The sequence below is a fragment of the Anguilla rostrata genome, chromosome 8 (assembly GCF_018555375.3).
Source record: "Anguilla rostrata isolate EN2019 chromosome 8, ASM1855537v3, whole genome shotgun sequence".
NCBI classification, from domain to species: domain Eukaryota; kingdom Metazoa; phylum Chordata; class Actinopteri; order Anguilliformes; family Anguillidae; genus Anguilla; species Anguilla rostrata.
Genome location: NC_057940.1, coordinates 7465243 through 7483984, shown reverse-complemented (window position 1 = coordinate 7483984; position 18742 = coordinate 7465243). Strand labels below are relative to the sequence as shown.

Here is an 18742-nt window from a genome sequence, read left to right as displayed (position 1 = left end):
CAAGGTTGAGCGGAAGTTTAATCTTAGGTTTGCACAGTGAGTTTTGATAAGAGGTTCTGTTTTAAACCATAAATTTCCTTTATCTATTTCTCATTAGATTATTTTGATACATTAAACTGCATGCAGCATTTATTAATATTATGGCAGAATCAAGTACAATATCCCTTCTGCAATGTTTGAGTACTTCAAGGCTTGCTTTACAGGGGTGTCTTCAGCAACAACTAACCAACATGTTGTAACTGGAATTTTGTACTCATATCTCAAACTCAAATTATTACCACTGTAAATATTGTCATTATTATTGCCTGTTGCATCTTGTAAATTGTGAACCATATGACATCAAACTATTAATCTGAAGGTGTGGGAGGGCCTAGGTGAGACATCCAATCAGGTGTGCTTATATCTGCTAATCCCACCTCCATCTCTCTCTCTCTCTCTCTCAATCATTGTCTTTTCTCGAGCATCGTTCTCCCTTCCCTCTCTGGCATGATTGTGAATTGTGCCCTCCTGTGTCTTGTTAGCCTTCTGTCTATTTAAGTTCTTTGTTTCCCTGACTCGGGTGCTGGTTCCTTGTGTTTCTGCCCATGTTTCTGCCCGTGCGTATCTGCTCGTGTGTATCTGCCTGTTTGTTCTGCCTATGTGTTTCTGCTCATGTTCTGCCTCGTTGCGTATCTCTGTTATTCAAGTTTTTCGAGTTCCCTGCTTTTTTTTTCTCGAAAGTTTTCCTGAAATGCCCCTCGTGGACTTTTGTTTGTTTTCCTTTTTTTTTAAGTAAAGTCTTTGTTTAAACTTTCCTTTTGAGCTTAGTGTTTTTTTTACACTCTGCTCTTGGGTCCTTACCCCAAACCCTGACAGTATAGTGTAAAATATCAAATATATATTACATAATTGGGATGGCAGGTATGCCATTCCGCCAAGTTACGCTTTGGCGAGGGCATGCCCCATACCTATACAGCACCGAGAGTTTGGCACTTTTCAGGTTTCCCCACAGAAATAACCCCAACAGCCACAGACACTCAGCCCTTAAAAACATTAAATTCTGTACATTCTCACCCCATTTCAACAGACAGAATTCAAAAACAACTTCACATGTCCACACAATAAAGCCCCAACCTAAGGGGATTTTGCGTTTTCTCCTTCTTCTTCTTCTCATTCTTCTTCATCTTCTTCGTCTTCTTATTTTTCCTGCCGCCTATCCCACTAACAACATGTCTCCCCATTGGACATTTTACAGACACCAGCCAAATATTCACCTACACGACCCAATCAAAAACTTGCATACACACGCAAAATACCCATACATTTTTATTCTGAAACATTTCCACTTTAGACAGCTAGTCTGCTGTGGCCTAGTGGGCAAGGTTACAGTCTTGGGAACACAGGGTTTTAGGTTCAAGCCCAGCTAGGAACACGTTTCTTTAACCTGCTTTTACCCTCACTGATAATTGTCTATTACTTCTCAATTATTGATATCTACCCGCCGTTCACCGAACGTATACACTGCATTATGACGTACCGTCTGCAGTTATTAACCGGCTACAATATTGCAAAGCCATATGGATTCAACGGGAGTTCTTCTGTGCTTACTGGCTTGTGTTCTTCTTTAAAACCATGGACAGGTTTGCTAATGATATTTCACGCATTGCATAGCTATGTCATGGTGCTGCACTAACAAAGTCACAGACTGGTAAACCTCCGGTTGAAGGATTGAATCCCGCCTCGCCCTCAGGCAGATACTTTCCTCTTTTACACTAACGTTTTCTTACACTTATATTTGCTTTACCAAAACTCACTCACGGCCAATCATATGCATTTCATGATGGCAAATGTATTCCTTTTATTAAAAAGTTACACCAGTTCACCACTCTGCCATTTCTACTAACTATATTTCTTTACTTGGCTACCGTACAAAACCTTCTAATCAGCAAACGCCACGTTTCTACATTCATGTTACCTCGCCCTGTTCTCTATCTAGCCACATACAAACAATTACTACATATGTATGTTCTGCAACTCCCCATTAAAACATTACATTTAAAATCATGACTCACTCATAATTATAACTACTAGTACTGAACACGAGAAAAGCACACCAGTTCAATAGATTTAACATTACTTAAGCCTCCACTTTAACAGCTAATGCTCTATAGCGACTGTTATATATACCATTCGATAAGGATACTAAGTTCGCTCATGGTCACTTCATTTACTTCGCACTATAGTCTGTGATCATGTCAATCTTCACCTACATGCCCATTCTGCTAAAAATATATTGTTTCAACTTCGCAATTTCATAATTTCATCCTAATTTCTCTCACACTGTTGTTATTTTCTCATATGCAAAGCCTGCTGGGACATATGCGTCTGCTCCTATTCTCCACTGTCAAGTTTTCCGGTTCTAGCTTAGCAAAACAACAAAGAGGATTCCCACCTGCAGATAAGCCTATCAAAATGCATTATAAACCTTGCAAACACTAAAAGTGCATCTCCGCGAAATAACAGACAACGGAGCAGCACAGCAGGGTACACAAGTTGCAACCTAGGGAGCTTTAATTCTACGGGCTTGCTGATTCTTTTGTCAATCAAGGCTCGTTGGATGGCCGTCAGATCCGTGAGTACATACACTGGCCATATGTCACCTGTGTTTCTGATGCGTTTACACTTACGCCACCACACCCTTTGTCACAGACAGTGTTTTACATATATAGCAAACCAAAACTGCCAAACGGTACACGCTCATCAGACTGTACAAATTCACACAAGGATACCCATAATCCACAACCGTTTCTTACAGGGTCACTTCGCATTTCTCACTCTCATAATAAAACGCTTTGCAAAAAGAAATGACATCTCATAAAAAACACGTTATCAACGTACAAAAATACCAAGTTACTCACACATACAAGACCAGTCCAGGCCTGCCATTAAAGGTATTGATATCAAAATGACGCCAAGTTACGGTACTACAAACAATATAGGCTATCTTGCCTCACCGAAATTAAAAAAGATGTATTCCAAAGCAATGCTACCCAATATTTCCTCAATTCTTTCAAGTCACTTGGCCCTGTGTTTTGTAATCTTACCATTTTACAATGTCATGCAAACTTTGTGTCAGATCAAAGTGTCGAATATTTCGAATTGCCTCATGGAACACATTGAAATTCATGTAGAAAACTGCTGGTCAGTAACTACAGGAAGCATATTTCTCGGGAAAACATATGGTTACACTTGCTTCTGCACTGAATTTCAGTAAATGTACAAGTAATTGTATATTTGCTACGTACAATAAATACTGCATGTAAAATACATATTGTACATACATACATACAAAACTTCTTTATCCCCATGGGGACATTTCCCTCGCAGCATGTTACATTCACATTTACGAACAGACATTTATACCAAGAAACATACAATCATTCACGCAACAGAAAGGCTGGGCAGCGAAATACATACATACCAAGACAAATTGGACATATAGACGCCTATTCAATCAATCTTGACTTTGAGAAAGCCATCCACGCATATGTTTGTCCTGTCCATGTAGTGCATGCTTATACACACATGGCCAAGTGACTTGAAAGAATTGCAGAAATATTGGGTAGCATTGCTTTGGAATACATCTTATTTAATTTTGGTGAGGCAAGAAAGCCTATTTTGTTTGTAGTAACGTAACTTGGCATCATTTTCATAGCAATACCTTTAATGGCAGGCCTGGACTGGTCTTGTATGTGTGAGTAACTTGGCATTTTTGTACGTTGAAAACGTGTTTTTTATGAGATATATATGTACCCCAGCGGGCATTTAAATCCGAAAAGGGGTTAAACTCATGCCCCTAACTCCATGACAAAACCCTGAAATTCATGGAAAAAACTTCTGATTTTAGAGTAAAGAAGCACATTTTTAAACGTTGAACTCAAAGAAAAGAAAGAATTTAAATGAATCAATCCCCATACAGGAGACTCATGATAAGTCACTCTCCGTTGCAGGTTGTTCTCTATCTGCGAGCACAGAGGTCACTGGGTACACAAGAGGCTCTGTGGTCCTGCCTTGCTACTGCACTGAGAGACAGCCAACACCGAATGACGGCAGATGGGTTTTTTCTTCACATGGTTCCGATATCACACTTTGGCCGTATCCTAATACAGTGAACGACCGATTCAAAGACCGGGTGATTATTTCTGACACTCCAGGAAACCTGTCTCTCAGTCTCTCAGGTCTCACTCTGCCAGATGGGGGTACATACAGTTGTGAAGCAGATGGACAACACAGAGACATCAGTCTCACTGTGAAAGGTACATGTGACCACATTTGTCCATAGCATGTAAAGAAATTGGTGCTACTAGAAGGGTTCTATGAATTATGGGCAACCTTACAGTAAATGAAGTTATTTAATTTCACTAAAATGTGGAAGAACAAGTGACAATTATGTAATGAAATACATTGCAGTACTTCTGCACCAAAGTTGAGTTGAAGTTACAACTCAAATTTGCACAGCCAGTTTTGATAAGAAATGCCTTTTTTAAATCTGAAATTTCCTTAATCTGTTTCTCATTAGATTGTTATGATATTTTAAATTGCATGTGGCATTTAGAATCAAGTACAACATCCCTTCTGCAATGTTTATTCCTTCAAGGCTTGCATCACAGGGGTGTCTTCAACAAAAACAAACGATCGTGTTGTAACTGGAATTCTGTACTCATATCACAACTCAAATCATTACCACTGTAATTATTGTCATTATAGTTATTGCCCTTACAGCCTTGTAAGTTGTGAACCATATAACCTAAAACCATTGAACCGTATTTGAAAAAATAACACATAAAATAGGTTGATATTATGTTAGAGATCATTTCATATCATTTTCTAATGCCTGGCATCCATGTTCAGATGTTCATATTTTGTTAAAAAAAGTCCATATTTGTGGATTACTGCAACAGACAGGGAGCAGGTGTTGAACTTCGTCTCTCTTGGAAACCTGTCTCTCCTCTCTCATACCACTGTGTCAGAAAGTACAGGTGTGGAGAAGTCAGACAAAACAAAGACATCAGCCTCACTGTAAAAGAGGCAGTAGCAGAGGTGTGAGAGGGCCTATATGAGACATCCAATCAGGCATGCTTATATCTCCTAATACCACCCCCATCTTCCCCTCCCTCTCTCACTCTCTCTCTGCAGGCTGTGTTCTGTCTAATTCTGAACCCATAAACATCACTGGGTTCACAGGAGACTCAGTCGTCCTGCCCTGTGCCTGTACTGATGTGCAGAAGAAACCGGAACAGATCAAATGGACTGCACACAAAGGAGGCCAAAGCACTGTTATATTTCCTCCGAGTGTCAATGATCGCTACAAACACAGAGTGCAGGTGTTGGACTCCGTTTCCCCTGGAAACCTGTCTCTCCGTCTCTCAAATCTCACTCTGTCAGATGGGGGAACATACATGTGTGAAGCAGATGGGAATTACCTAGACATCAGTCTCACTGTGAAAGGTAAATTTGACCACATTTGCCCATAGCATGTCAAGGACGGGGTGACACTAGGTGACACAAGGGCTCTATGAGTTTTATGTAACCTTACAGTAAATGTATTTGTTTCATTGCCATAACATGCACAATAGAAATCACCATTATCGAATGAGTCACATTACTTCTGCCCCAAAGTTGAGCGGAAGTTTAATCTCAAGTTTGCACAGTGAGTTTTGATAAGAGATACTTTTTTAAACCTTTGATTTCAATTTTCAGTTTTTCAATAGATTATTTTGATACATTAATTTCATGCAGCATTTTTTGATATTAGGACAGAATCAAGTACAACATCCCTTCTGCAATGTTTATTCCTTCATGTCTTGCTTCACAGGGGTGTCTTTAGCAACAACTAACCAATGTGTTGTAATTGGAATTCAGCTGTGGAGAAGACAGCCAAAACAAAGACATCAGTCTCATTATAAAAGAGGCGGTAGCAGAGGTGTGGGAGGGACTAAGTGAGACATCCAATCAGGTGTGCTTATATTTCCTAATCCCACCCCTATCTTCCCCTCCCTCTCTTTCTCTTTCTCTCACAGAAGGCTGTGTTCTGTCTGATTCTGAACCTATACACATGACTGGGTTCACAGGAGACTCAGTCGTCCTGCCCTGTGCCTGTACTGATGTGCAGAAGAAACCCGAACTGGTCAAATGGATTGCATATCCAGGAGGCCAAAGCACTGTTATATTTCCACAAAGTCCTCCCGGTGTCAACGATCGCTACAAACACAAAGTGCAGGTTTTGGACTCCATTTCTCCAGGAAACCTGTCTCTCCGTCTCTCAGATCTCACTCTGTCAGATGGGGGATCATACAGGTGTGAAGCAGATGGGAATTACAGAAACATCAGTCTCACAGTGGAAGGTAAATTTATCTATAAATCTATAATGAGTTGTGTGAAATATTCAAATGATAACAGTATATAAGCTTACACATTTGACCATGACATGATTTTTTATTGTTTAAGATGATCTGTTAAGGAGACAACAACAACATGGTTCTCTCAAGTTTAGCTACCAGATGAAAAGTTCTTTCGTTATCTCTGAGAAAAATAAGCAAGGTTTATTTCAGCTGTGGAACACACAGTGTTCCCACAATTATAAAACACCTTGACACAGAGGTGCCTCTGTACTGAAAGTCCAAGCTCACAGTGACTGCAGTGACAGCTCGCTGGACTACGCTCCCATGATCTATTATACTATAGATATCTTTTCTTCATATGTTTTCCCTCTCTGCTTTTGAGTCACCAGTAGTGCTGATGGAGTTATGCTTTACTGCCTGCAGTCTGACCTATAGAGGGTGCTGGTGCTGATGCTAATGGCCTCTATCAGTGTACTCACCTGCATTACCTGCATCATCTGCATTACCGCTCACTGATGACAGACTGAGGCCCTCAAAAAACTGTGCCATAACTGTACAGTGATAGGGTGGCCCGGGATCATGGGGCCCCAAAGTCCCTGGTGGTGACCTCGTGCACCAGCACTGTACCAGAGCCCTATTTTAATGGTGCAAAATGTCAGCAAACAGTTCTAATGGAATCGGAGTAAATGGCACATGTTGTATACAAGAACGTACATAAAATTATATTTTTCCAAAGTTGCTATTTTCATCCTCGTTTTTTGATGTTTGTGTTGGATGTGAAACCACAGCAGGATTGGTCTTTTGCGGTATTAATTTTTTCAGACGCTGCACAGTGATATTTCAGCAGATTCTATGGTCCTGCACAGTCTGGCACTAAGAACCTGGTCTTACCCACAACCTGAAACGTGTGCCAGCAATACCACAGGACCTCTATAATGGCCAGTTGTTAAAAAAATAAACATTTCCTTGTTGTGCTTCTGCAGAAATTAACAAAGGTTTTATTTTGTAGAAGCCACAGCCCGCTCTCCAACCATAACCGAGCACGTATCCACACATGGAAGCAAGCCAACCTCCAAAACGGAGATCTCTGAAGACCTGAAAAAGTCCGTCTTGTACGCGACCATTGCTGCTGTTGTTGCCGTGGTCGCAGTGTGTGGGGCTGTGTTATTTTACCGCAGAGTTAGATCCAGGAAAAATGCGCCTGTGGAATCCAGAAAAGAACAAGAGATGAGGACCGGGGAGCAGGAGGAGGAGGACAATGCTGATTCAGTGACATATTCTACTGTTGTTCACAGTAAACCTGTGAAAAATACAAACATCCAAAATCAAAGTGAAGACTCCACAGTATATGCTGCCATTAAACTTGGAATGTCATCAAATTCATAGAAATACACCTTGTACACACACACGCATTCACACAAACACACACACACACACACACACAAACGCATTCATATATGCACATACACGCACACCATCTGTAGCAAAGAGAGCAGTTTGTAACAATGAGATCATTTATATTAATGTAAACAATGTGTTTGTGAATTTCTTTTGTGAATCATGTAAAGTATATAGGATCAGGATGAAGTTCTATATTATTTTGTATTTTGCATCTCAGTACTTCTAGGTGCACTGCATTATAGCATGATGCTAGTTTAACTTGCAAAAACCTCTGATTATTAATAATCGTAATGATAAAATTTTGCATTAAAAATGTATGTGTATTGATACTGTAGTATTTCTTTATATTATCGCATGTGCAACAATGGAATGGAATTATGGTATGAGCATGGCTAACTAGCTTATTATTTAATGTATGAAATTGTTTAAATAATATATCTGTGGAGACAGAAAATCGCTAATACCAATGCATTTGTTCCATTTTTATTTCAGAAGGTATATTAGCTAGTTTGCTTATTAGCTGGACGAGTAGGCTACCCAAGTTGGTTAGCAAGCTACCAGCAAATAAGCTTGTGATAGAGATTATTGAATATTGTTCCAGAAATGCACATACTAAGATTAATCAAGGAAACAGTTTTCCTATGATAATGTGAGACCAGCCACATCCGCAGATTATGAAGTGTGGGGCTTTATTTATGAAAAAAGTGTGCAAACATTGACACAAAAGCAGCTTTGTTAAGTGAGATGTGGTAATGTCCAAATCAATAAGGAAAGATTTTACAAAGCAAATAGCCTACTATACATACCAATGTGGTGTGTGCTTATAATAAATGCCAGTGAGGTGGCTGTTTCATTTCCATTAATCACTTGAAGCGTGCAAAAGATATGTCAATGCAGCAAGCAAATTAGCTGAGCACATTTAACATTAAGCCCTTAACTAACTTAAGCCAAACACGTTGATAACTACAATTAATTTCTTTAACAAAAATTATAGACCATTTAAAATCCATAAGGTCACCCCAAAGTAGATGGTTTTCAACTCCATCTAGGGTCCCTAATCTCCAAATCTGAAGCTCTCTCCATGACCTCCTTGGGTACCAACCCTCTCGTTGTCTCTTTTGATGGCATTGAGTAAACATATAACAGCAAAAAAGCATGTTGTCTGTTATAGCAAATCAGAGGTGGCATAATTGTTACAGCAGCTGAATTATTTTGGGCACCTAGCATATAATCCCCCCTACAATTGATTCAGAAATCGTACTATCCCAGTGTGCATTGGGTAAGAGGCAGGATTACACCTGTGGATAGGCAGCCAGCATATCACAGGGCACACACACCATTCACTCACACGCTCATACCTATGGGCAATTTAGAGTCTCCAATTAGCCTACCTGCATGTCTTTGGATTGCGGGAGGAAACGGGAGTACCCGGAGGAAACCCATGCAGACACAGAAAGGGGCTGGGATTCGTACCCAGGACCTTTTTGCTGCGAGGGGACAGTGTTTCCCGCTGCACCACCGTGCTGCCCCACAAATAAGATGCACATTTTTAATTGTAAAAAATATAATAAATTTTTATTTAATTTTATTTATTTATTTCTGCTTTTTCATATGTGCAGTTCAAGGTACTTCCCATTTTAGGATTCACACAAGGGCACACAAAGTCCTCTAAAAATAAATAAATAAAAATTTATAACAGCTGTGCTGCTTTCCCGCCAGTGCAACCTGCAATCAGCCCATTACCCCGGCGTGCATGCCACACGCGGATCCCAATCAAACAATTCCCCCGTGAACCCAGCACAGCAAAGCCGGTGGCTTGTCAGGCTCACCTCACTGACATGAAGGCTTTCCTCACTGGGGGCCATAAGCAGTCTTGTTGAGGGGGGGTGGTGGGGGTGCGGGGGGGTGGGGCACTCTTTGAATATGTTGAGCGTTGGGGGCGCTCTTTGAATATGCTGAGCGTTGGGGGGAGGGAGCTCCTTGAATATGTTGAGCGTTATGGGGGGGGATGCTCTTTGAATATTTCGAGCGTTAGGGGATATATTGCGATAGGAGATGAATACCGCATGGGGGCCCCCTGGTGGCCACGGGGGCCCTAAGCAGCCGCTTAGTTCACTTATGCCTCGGGTCGGCCCTGGCTTGGACATTACCAAAACTCACTTAACGGGAAGTTACGAAGCTGCTTGTGTGTCAATGTTTACTTTTTTCATAAATAAAGCCCCACGCTTCATGATCTGAGGATGTGGCTGGTCTCACATTATCATAGGTATGTGCATTTCTGGAACAATATTGTAAGCTTGTCAGCAGACATAACCTCCATCACAAGCTTATTTGGTGGTAGCTTGCTAATCAACTTGGGTAGCCTACCCGTCCAGCTAATGAGCTAACTAGCTAATATACCTTCTGAAACAAAAATGGAACAAATGCATTGGTATTAGCAATTTTATGTCTTCACAGATATATTATTTAAACAATTTCACACATTAAATAATAAGCTAGTTATCCATGCCCATACCATAATTCCATTCCATTGTTGCACGTACGTTAATATAAAGAAATACTACAGTATCAATACACATACATTTTTTAATGCAAAATATTAGAATTTTATCATTACAATTTTTAATAATCAGAGGTTTTTAAGTTAAACTAACGTCATGCTATAATGCAGTGCACCTAGAAGTACTGAGACGCAAAATACAAAATAATATAGAATTTCATCCTGATCCTATATACTTTACACAACTCACAAAAGAGATTTACATAGCTCAGGAGGTAAGAGCAGGTGTCTGGCAGTCGGAGGGTTGCCGGTTCAATCCCTAGCCCTGGACGTGTCAAAGTGTCCCTGAGCAAGACACCTGACCCCTAATTGCTCCGAACGAGCTGATTGGTACCTTGCATGGCAGCCTTTCACCGTTGGTGTGTGAGTGTGAGTGTGAGTGTATGTGTGAAAGGGTGAATGAGAGGCATCAATTGTAAAGCGCTTTGGATAAAAGCGCTATATAAATGCAGCCCATTTACCATTACCAAATTTTGCGTGTGCATATGTGAATGCTTTTTGTGTGCGTGTGTACGAGGTGTATTTCTATAAATATGATGACATTCCAAGCTTAATGGAAGCATATTCTGTGGAGTTTTCACTTGGATTTTGGATGTTTGTATTTTTCACAGTTTTACTGTGAACAACAGTAGAATATGTCACTGAATCAGCATTCTTCTCCTCCTCCTGCTCCCCGGTCCCCATCTCTTGTTCTTCTCTGGATTCCACATGTGCATTTTTCCTGGATCTAACTCTGCAGTAAAATAACACAGCCCCACACACTGCGACTGCGGCAACAACAACAGCAGTGGTCGCGTACAAGATGGAGTTTTTCAGGTCTTCAGAGATTTTCTTGCTTCCATGTGTGGATGTGTGCTTGGTTATGGTTGGAGACCGGGTTGTGGCTTCTACAAAATAAAACCTTTGTCAATTTCTGCAGAAGCACAGCAAGGAAATGTTGTGTTTTTTTTTTTTTTAAACAACTGCCCATTATAGAGGTCCTCTGGTATTGCTGGCTTACTATTCAGGTTGTGGGTAAGACCAGGTTCTTAGTGCCAGACTGTGCAGGACCATAGAATCAGCTGAAATATCACCATGCCGTGTGTATGCACAAATTGCAACCCCAACAGACCAATCCCGCGGTGGTTCCATTGGGCTCTGTCACTGGCATGGTACAGTGCTGGTGCACAGGGTCACCACCATGATCCCGGGCCACCCTATCTCTGTACAGTTACTGTTATTGTTTCTTTAACAGAGCAACTTAAACAATTAAAATTCATGCCATGGTCAAATATGTCCCACCCATCCAGCTCACCTGCAGCCAATGGGGAATTAACCTGTGAGAGTTTATATAATGTTGCCATTTGAAGATCCCATTTAAAGTTTTAAAGACAAATTTACCTTTCACAGTGAGACTGATGTCTCTGTACTTCCCATCTGCTTCACACCTGTATGTACCCTCATCTGACAGAGTGAGATCTGAGAGACGGAGAGACAGGTTTCCGGGGGAAACTGAGTCCAACACCTGCACTCTGTCTTTGTAGCGATCCTTGACACTGGGAGCAAATATAACAGTGCTTTGGCCTCCTGTGTGTGCAGTCCATTTGACCCGTTCAGGTTTCCTCTGCATATCAGTACAGGCACAGGGCAGGACGACTGAGTCTCCTGTGAACCCAGTGATGTGTATGGGTTCAGAATCAGACAGAACACAGCCTGCAGAGAGAGGTGAGATTAGGGGGTGGGATTAGGAGATATAAACACGCCTGATCAACTCAACTTTGGCCCAGAAGTACTGCAATGTACTTCATTCCAGAACGGTGATTTGTACTTCCACATTTTAGTGGAATGAAACAAATACATTTACTGGGTGGTTACACACAACTCATAGAACCCTTCCAGTAGCACTCCATTCATGACATGTTATTGGCAAATATGGTCAAATTTACCTTTCACTGTGAGAGTGATGTCTTTGAAACTGGCTGGAGATGCTTCGCACCTGTATTTATTCCCATCTGAAAGAATGAGATATGAGAGACGGAGAGACAGGTTTCCTGGGGTGGCAGAAATAATCACCCGGTCTTTGTATCGGTCGTCCACATTATTAGAATACGTCCAAAGTTCGATACCGGAAGACCCTGGATTAAAAATCCATCTGGCAGTGTTCAGTGTTGGCTGTCCCTCAGTGCAGTAGCAAGGCAGGACCACGGAGCCTCCTGTGTACCCAGTGACCTCTGTGGGTGCAGATAGAGAACAGCCTGTAACAGAGAGTGACTTTTTATGAGTGCCCTGTATGGTGATTGATTGACTGATTGAATACAGGACGCTCATAATAAGTCACTCTCTGTTGCAGGCTGTTCTCTATCAGCACCCAAACAGATGGGTGCCTTGCTACTGCACTGAGGGACAGCCAACACTGAACACTGCCAGATGGATTTTTAATCCAGGTCCTTCCGACACCAAATTTTGGTCGTATCCTAATACAGTGAACAACCACTACAAAGACCGGGTGAATATTTCTACCAACACTGGAAACCTGACTCTCCGTCTCTCAGATCTCACTCTGTCAGATGGGGGTACATACAGGTGTGAAGCATCTACAACCATTTACAGAGACATCATTCTCACAGTTAAAGGTAAATTTGACCACATATGCCCATAGTTCTGAAATGAACCACATTGCAGTACTTCTGTGCCAAATTTGAGTTGAAGTTACAAGTTTGCACAGCCAGTTTTGATAAGAAACTGAAATTTCCTTAATCTGATTCTCATTAGAATATTATGATATTTTAAATTGCATGTGGCATTTCGAATCAAGTTCAACATCCCTTCTGCAATGTGTGAGTACTTCATGGCTTGCTTCACAGGCATATCTTTAGCAACAATTTCCTGCCAATGGCAGTCGCTACCAAGACAGAGTGCAGGTAATGGACTCCATTTCCCCTGGAAACTTGTCTCTCCATCTCTCAGATCTCATTCTGTCAGATGGGGGTACATACAGGTGTGAAGCAGATGGGCACTACAGAGACATCAGTCTCACAGTTATACATAGATTTGACCAGCTGTGTTTAAAAGTTTAAATGGGCTGTGGGAAATGTCGTCTTCAAATGACAACATTCCATGGGTGGGACATATTTTCCTGTGGTGCTGTATGTGAATTGAGATTAAACTGAAGGTGTGGGAGGGCCTAGCTGAGACATCCAATCAGACGTGCTTATATCTATTAATCCCACCCTCATATTCCTCTCTCTCTCTCTCTCTCTCTCTCTGCAGGGTGTGTTCTGTCTGATTCTGAACCCATACACATCACTGGGTTCACAGGAGACTCAGTCATCCTGCCCTGTGCCTGTATTGATGTGCAGAGGAAACCTGAACGGGTCAAATGGACTGCACACCCTGGAGGTCAAAGCACTGTTATATTTCCACAAAGTCCTCCCAGTGTCAACGATCTCTACAAACACAGAGTGCAGGTTTTGGACTCCATTTCCCCTGGAAACCTGTCTCTCCATCTTTCAGATCTCACTCTGTCAGATGGGGGTACATACAGGTGTGAAGCAGATGTAAACCACAGAAACATTAGTCTCACAGTTATACATAGATTTGACCAGTTGTGTTTAAAAGTTTAAATGGGCTGTGGGAACTCTTCAACTGACAACATTCTATGGGTGGGACATATTTGGCTGTGGTGTTGTACGTGAATGGAGATTTTCTGGGCCTTTCCCAGTTATATTGTACAAGAGTATTGAATAGGAGACCTACACATACACATTTCTATTGATTTTTTACCCAGAATAAACACGCAAAAATGAGTTTTACTTCTAAAATAATCTCAGACATCACTTTTCTTCAAAACAGTCTCCTTTTCTTACCTCATATATATATATATATATATATATATACAGTTGAGGCCAAAAGTTTACTTACACCTAGGCTAAAGATATGCAAACTCAGTTTATCACAACTCTGCACATTTCATGTTACCGTACATTTCTATTGGCAAGTCAGTTAGGGCATCTACTTTGTTCACATCAGAGGTCATTTTAAAACAATCAATTGGAGACAAACTTATCAAACACCTACATATATCACCCAAGTGAAAAAGCAATTGTGCCCTTAAACTTAACTGGTTACACCACCTTCAGCAATAATAACTGCAACCAAACGCTTCCTATAAGTTGATATCAGTCTTTCACTAGCTATGGAGGAATTTTACCCCACTATTTGCAGAACTGCTTTAATTCAGAAAAAGTTGTGGTTTTGAGCATGAACTTCTCGTTTCTGATACAGCCCCAGCATCTCTGTTGGGCTCCAGTCAGGACTGACTAGGCCACTCAAACACTTTTTTTTCTTTTAATCAGCAATTTCGATGTGGATTTGCTTTAGTGTTTTGGATCATTGACTTGATAAGAACATTGCGTAGTTTCATTCATGAAACATGCCTACAACCATATTCGATCATAAAATGCATGTAACAATGTTTCCACACTGATGAAGCTGCAGACAAATATGGGGAAGATTGGTCAGATGTGACCCTCTACAATGGCAGCTGTATAAGACCAGGGGCCGGGGACCTTGCAAAATTGCATGGTCTAACAAGTTCAGGAAGATTTTCTTTATTTCTTTATTTTTTTCACAGGTAGGTGAGCTGATGAATGAACCTAAGAGCAATGAGAGAACCTAAGATTTGCCTGTATTGCAACCCTTGCCAATGTATTCTTCTGGTCGAAAGAACAAATGAAATATTTTCTTGTTTTTCTTCAGTTTTGCTGAATTGCATGGTCAGTATACAACCAGTGCACATTTGTTTTTTTCTCCCACAGTGTCATTTCTTTCACAAACATTTTATATACACAATTAATGTTTTAGCCAAGTTACCGGATATAATTGCATACCATTGTATTTGATATATGCCCTGTAATAATCATTCTCAAATGCAATAAAACCGGATGCCAAACCATCATCTATTTATATGTGTTCAGGCAGGAAACACAGTTGAGAACAATCACCATATAACAGGGCCAGACCTGATTAGCTATCCGCTAAAATCCTCCATTAAAAAACTCAGAAAGAGATGCCCTTTCCAAAGAGCAGGAATTATCCCACTTCCCCCAGTGAACACTTTGGGGCATATCTGGGCCAGACTGTCAGTCTGAGGTGGGACAGATTGTGCATGTCTCAGTGAAAAATAGAGAAAGGAACACAGGGAAACATTAAACAGTGGCTACGCTAATCTGACTCCGTGATGCATGAATTTTGCTCCTTTGCCTCCTGGCACACTTTCTACCAGGAAGGGGAAACCCTCTGAGAGGAAAAAGGAGAAATTTAAAAAATGATTTATTTTTTTTTAAAAGGATAAACGCTGAAAACGTGAAAACGCTTCTTTCTGCAAATATTTACATACTGTGGAAGGCTGAATAGGTTTTTTTTTAAGTGCTTTAATCTTAATGGGCTACAGCTTTCGATCAAATGTAAATGTAAAAAAAAAAAAAATGAAGATGAAACACTGAAAACATCAGGAATGATTTGGTTTGCGTTTTCTCTCGCTTGTGGTGGGGGTGAGGTGGCCTGTTATTCTGCGGCACGATGGACAAAGTGATTCAAGTGCAAGTGACCTAAGCAACAAAGGGAGAGTCGGATAGAACAGTTTAAAGGTTAAAGGAAAGGGTGTTTTTTAGAGTGTGCTGCTCTCCGTTCACTCCTAAGTGCCAGAGATCGAGGTGCAGTAGATAGTAGTTGAAATTGTGGCCGTTTAGTGGCTTCTTCCACTGGTGGTGCCGTCATTGCCCATCAAGCATTGCACTTCATGCTGAGAGGAAGAAAGTAAACATTCTTAATTAAACTGCATCATCTCGAGATTTATATTTTTAGCTGGAGCACAAGCGAGGTTCTGTGGTTTGAAAATGGGGAAGGATAAAAAGCATGTGAAAACTACAGTAGCTCTGAAGTGCAAAACACAAAAACAAAAAGAAAACGCAAAAACAAAAACTTTCGGCCCAGAGGTGCAGATGCAACATACAAAAACAAAAAGGAGTGGTCCTGAGGTGCAGATGCAACATACAAAAACAAAAACATGCAGCCCTGAAGTGCAAAACACAAATACAAAAAGAAAATGCAAAAACAAAAAAGAGCAGCCCTGGGGTGCAAAACACAAACATACAAAAACTAGCAGCCCTGAGGTGCAGATGCAAGATACAAAAACAATAACTAGTTGCCAACAGTGCACTGTATGCAGGTTTTTGTTTTTGTATGTTGCATCTGCACCTCAGGGCTGCATGTTTTTGTTTTTGTATATTTGTGTTTTGCACCTCAGGGCTGCTAGTTTTTGTAGAGCCACCATAGAAAACGCTTCTTTCATACTGTGGAAGGATAAAAAAGGTTTTTAGATGCTGCATTACATAGGTTTATATTCTCTGATTGGCCATAATTTGGTGATTGGCAACCATTTGGTAAAGCCAATAGGCATGGCAATGGCTTCTGATTATATATTTGGAGACTCTGTCCACAAGACGCAACCATGTTTAATAGATCTCCAGCTGTGGTCCTTGGATTTTTATTCATCCTCCACGAGGCTGGTTTATCACTGCTCCAGTGATTCAAAAGGACTTAATCATTGACCTAATGGCGAGTGGTGTTTTCTATGTTTTTATTTATTTTTTGTATTGGTTTGTAAGCATTTATTGACTTGTGAACATGAACAAACCTTGTGAACATGAACAAGTGAACATGAACAAGCCTTTATCTTGTTTCATCTGAGAGCAAAACAGCAAGTGAAACATTGGTTTCCTGTTTCACCATAGTGAAACAGAAGGCCATAGAAAGCCACAACACAGTCCCCTAAGATTAACATGAACCTGGCAAATGTAGCAGATTCAATACGGTAAATGCAATATAATCGCTGTTGGATTTTAGAAGAATAATTAAGAAAATTCATATTATTAGTTAAAAATCTTTAACTAAATAAAAATAATATAATTTTTCAGCTTTTTTGAGCATACAGTCCATTACCCGTAGTGTTTATTTTAGACAGCCAATATTTATCAGGGGTGTCATACTTTTCCTTCGAAGTACCCAGAGGAAAATCAATGCAGACACGGGGAGGACAAACTCCACACAGAAAGGCCCAGGCCAGGATTTGGGACTTTTAATTATTTTCAGAGGACAGCAGAGGATGGCCTTTATTTCTGCTTTTTCCCATGTACTGTTTGTGGTATTTCTCATTTTAGGATTCACACATGGGGCAGGAAATGTGACTCATACTGTATGTCTTTGAAAAGAATTAGCATTAAGTTAGATAGTTTTGTGCCGAAGCAAACACTTCACACTTCCATAGAGAGGCAGTTTGGATCAGTGTAACTGAATCTTCTGTGTGTATATTTGGTTGGAAAGTTGACACTGAAAACCATGCTGGTCTGTGTCTGGCTGGTCAGCAGTCTGATTCACATGATCTCAGGTGAGTTGATCATTTTATCTGACCCACTGATGCATTCAAAGAGCTTCACTCAAACCTTAAATATAAGCTTGCAGTTACAGCCGTGTGTCTAAGTGCTATCTATAGTGCCATAGAGGTAAAGAGAGAATGATGCACTGTCTTCTGGGTATCATTCTCAACTGCTAAGCCTGCTCTCATTTTCTTGTGTTAAATTGAGTGTAGTTTTCAATATAGGGAGAATACACTGTGTTCCCTTGTGGGCTTGTAAGTATCAATTATTAGATTGTGACTGCATTTAAAGAGCCTTGACATAAAACTGTGCATGACTGAAAACAGTGTACTTGACTGATTTGAACCTGAAGTGATTGTTTCTTTGAAAATGTATATGTCAGGATTCTGCTCAGTTTCTGATTTTCCTTTTATTGGCCGCCAGATGGCGGAACTTCAGTTTTGTGTTTCAGTTCGTTCTCCCTCTTTGGTGTTTAATTATATTATTGTTTTCAATTATTCAATCATTGTTTTTCCTCGTGACTTGATCTCCCTTCCCTCTCTGGTGTGATTGTGAATTGTGCCCTGTGTCTTGTTAGCCTTCTGTCTATTTAAGTTCTTTGCTTCCCTGACTCGGGTGCTGGTTCCTTGTGTTTCTGCCCGTGCGTTTCTCCCCGTGTGTATCTGCCCACGTGTATCTGCCCGTGTTTCTGCCCGTGTGTGTGTTTTGGCTCGTATATCTGCCTGTGTACTTCCTGTGTGTTTCTGCTCGTGTTCTGCCTTGTTGCGTATCTCTGTTATTCAAGTTTTTTTTTCTTAGTTTTCGTTAAATGCCCCTCGTGGACTTTTGCTTGTTCTGTTTTCCTTTTTTTTTTTTTTTTAAGTAAAATCTTTGTTTAAACTTTCCTTTTGAGCTTAGTGTTTTTTTACACTCTGCTCTTGGGTTCTTATCCCAGACCCTGACTGTATAGTGCAAAATATCAAATTTATATTACAAAATATATATTT

General features: G+C 40.6%; 1 protein-coding gene and 1 long non-coding RNA gene across 16 annotated transcripts in view; one reads left to right on the top strand and one right to left on the bottom strand.

Moving 5' to 3' along the window:
* LOC135260703 (obscurin-like) overlaps positions 1 to 18742 on the top strand; it is an 80353-nt gene that overhangs the window by 11736 nt on the left and 49875 nt on the right. For 7 of the 15 annotated variants that reach the window (XM_064346147.1, XM_064346138.1, XM_064346142.1 and 4 more), the window contains 3 exons: positions 3990 to 4295; positions 5176 to 5487; positions 6060 to 6383. The exons of 1 other annotated variant lie outside the window; for it this stretch is intronic. In XM_064346147.1, the coding sequence (XP_064202217.1) occupies positions 3990 to 4295; positions 5176 to 5487; positions 6060 to 6383 (942 nt within the window). Of the gene's footprint in view, positions 1 to 3989; positions 4296 to 5175; positions 5488 to 6059; positions 6384 to 17578; positions 17768 to 18742 lie in introns of those variants that run through there. 7 more of the 15 variants (XM_064346146.1, XM_064346152.1, XM_064346153.1 and 4 more) reach the window with 5 other exon arrangements.
* Positions 10210 to 11861, bottom strand: LOC135260710 (uncharacterized). Its single transcript, XR_010331732.1, has 2 exons — positions 11722 to 11861; positions 10210 to 11228 (listed from the first exon to the last, which is right to left on the bottom strand). It is a non-coding gene; the product is annotated as an uncharacterized LOC135260710 (long non-coding RNA).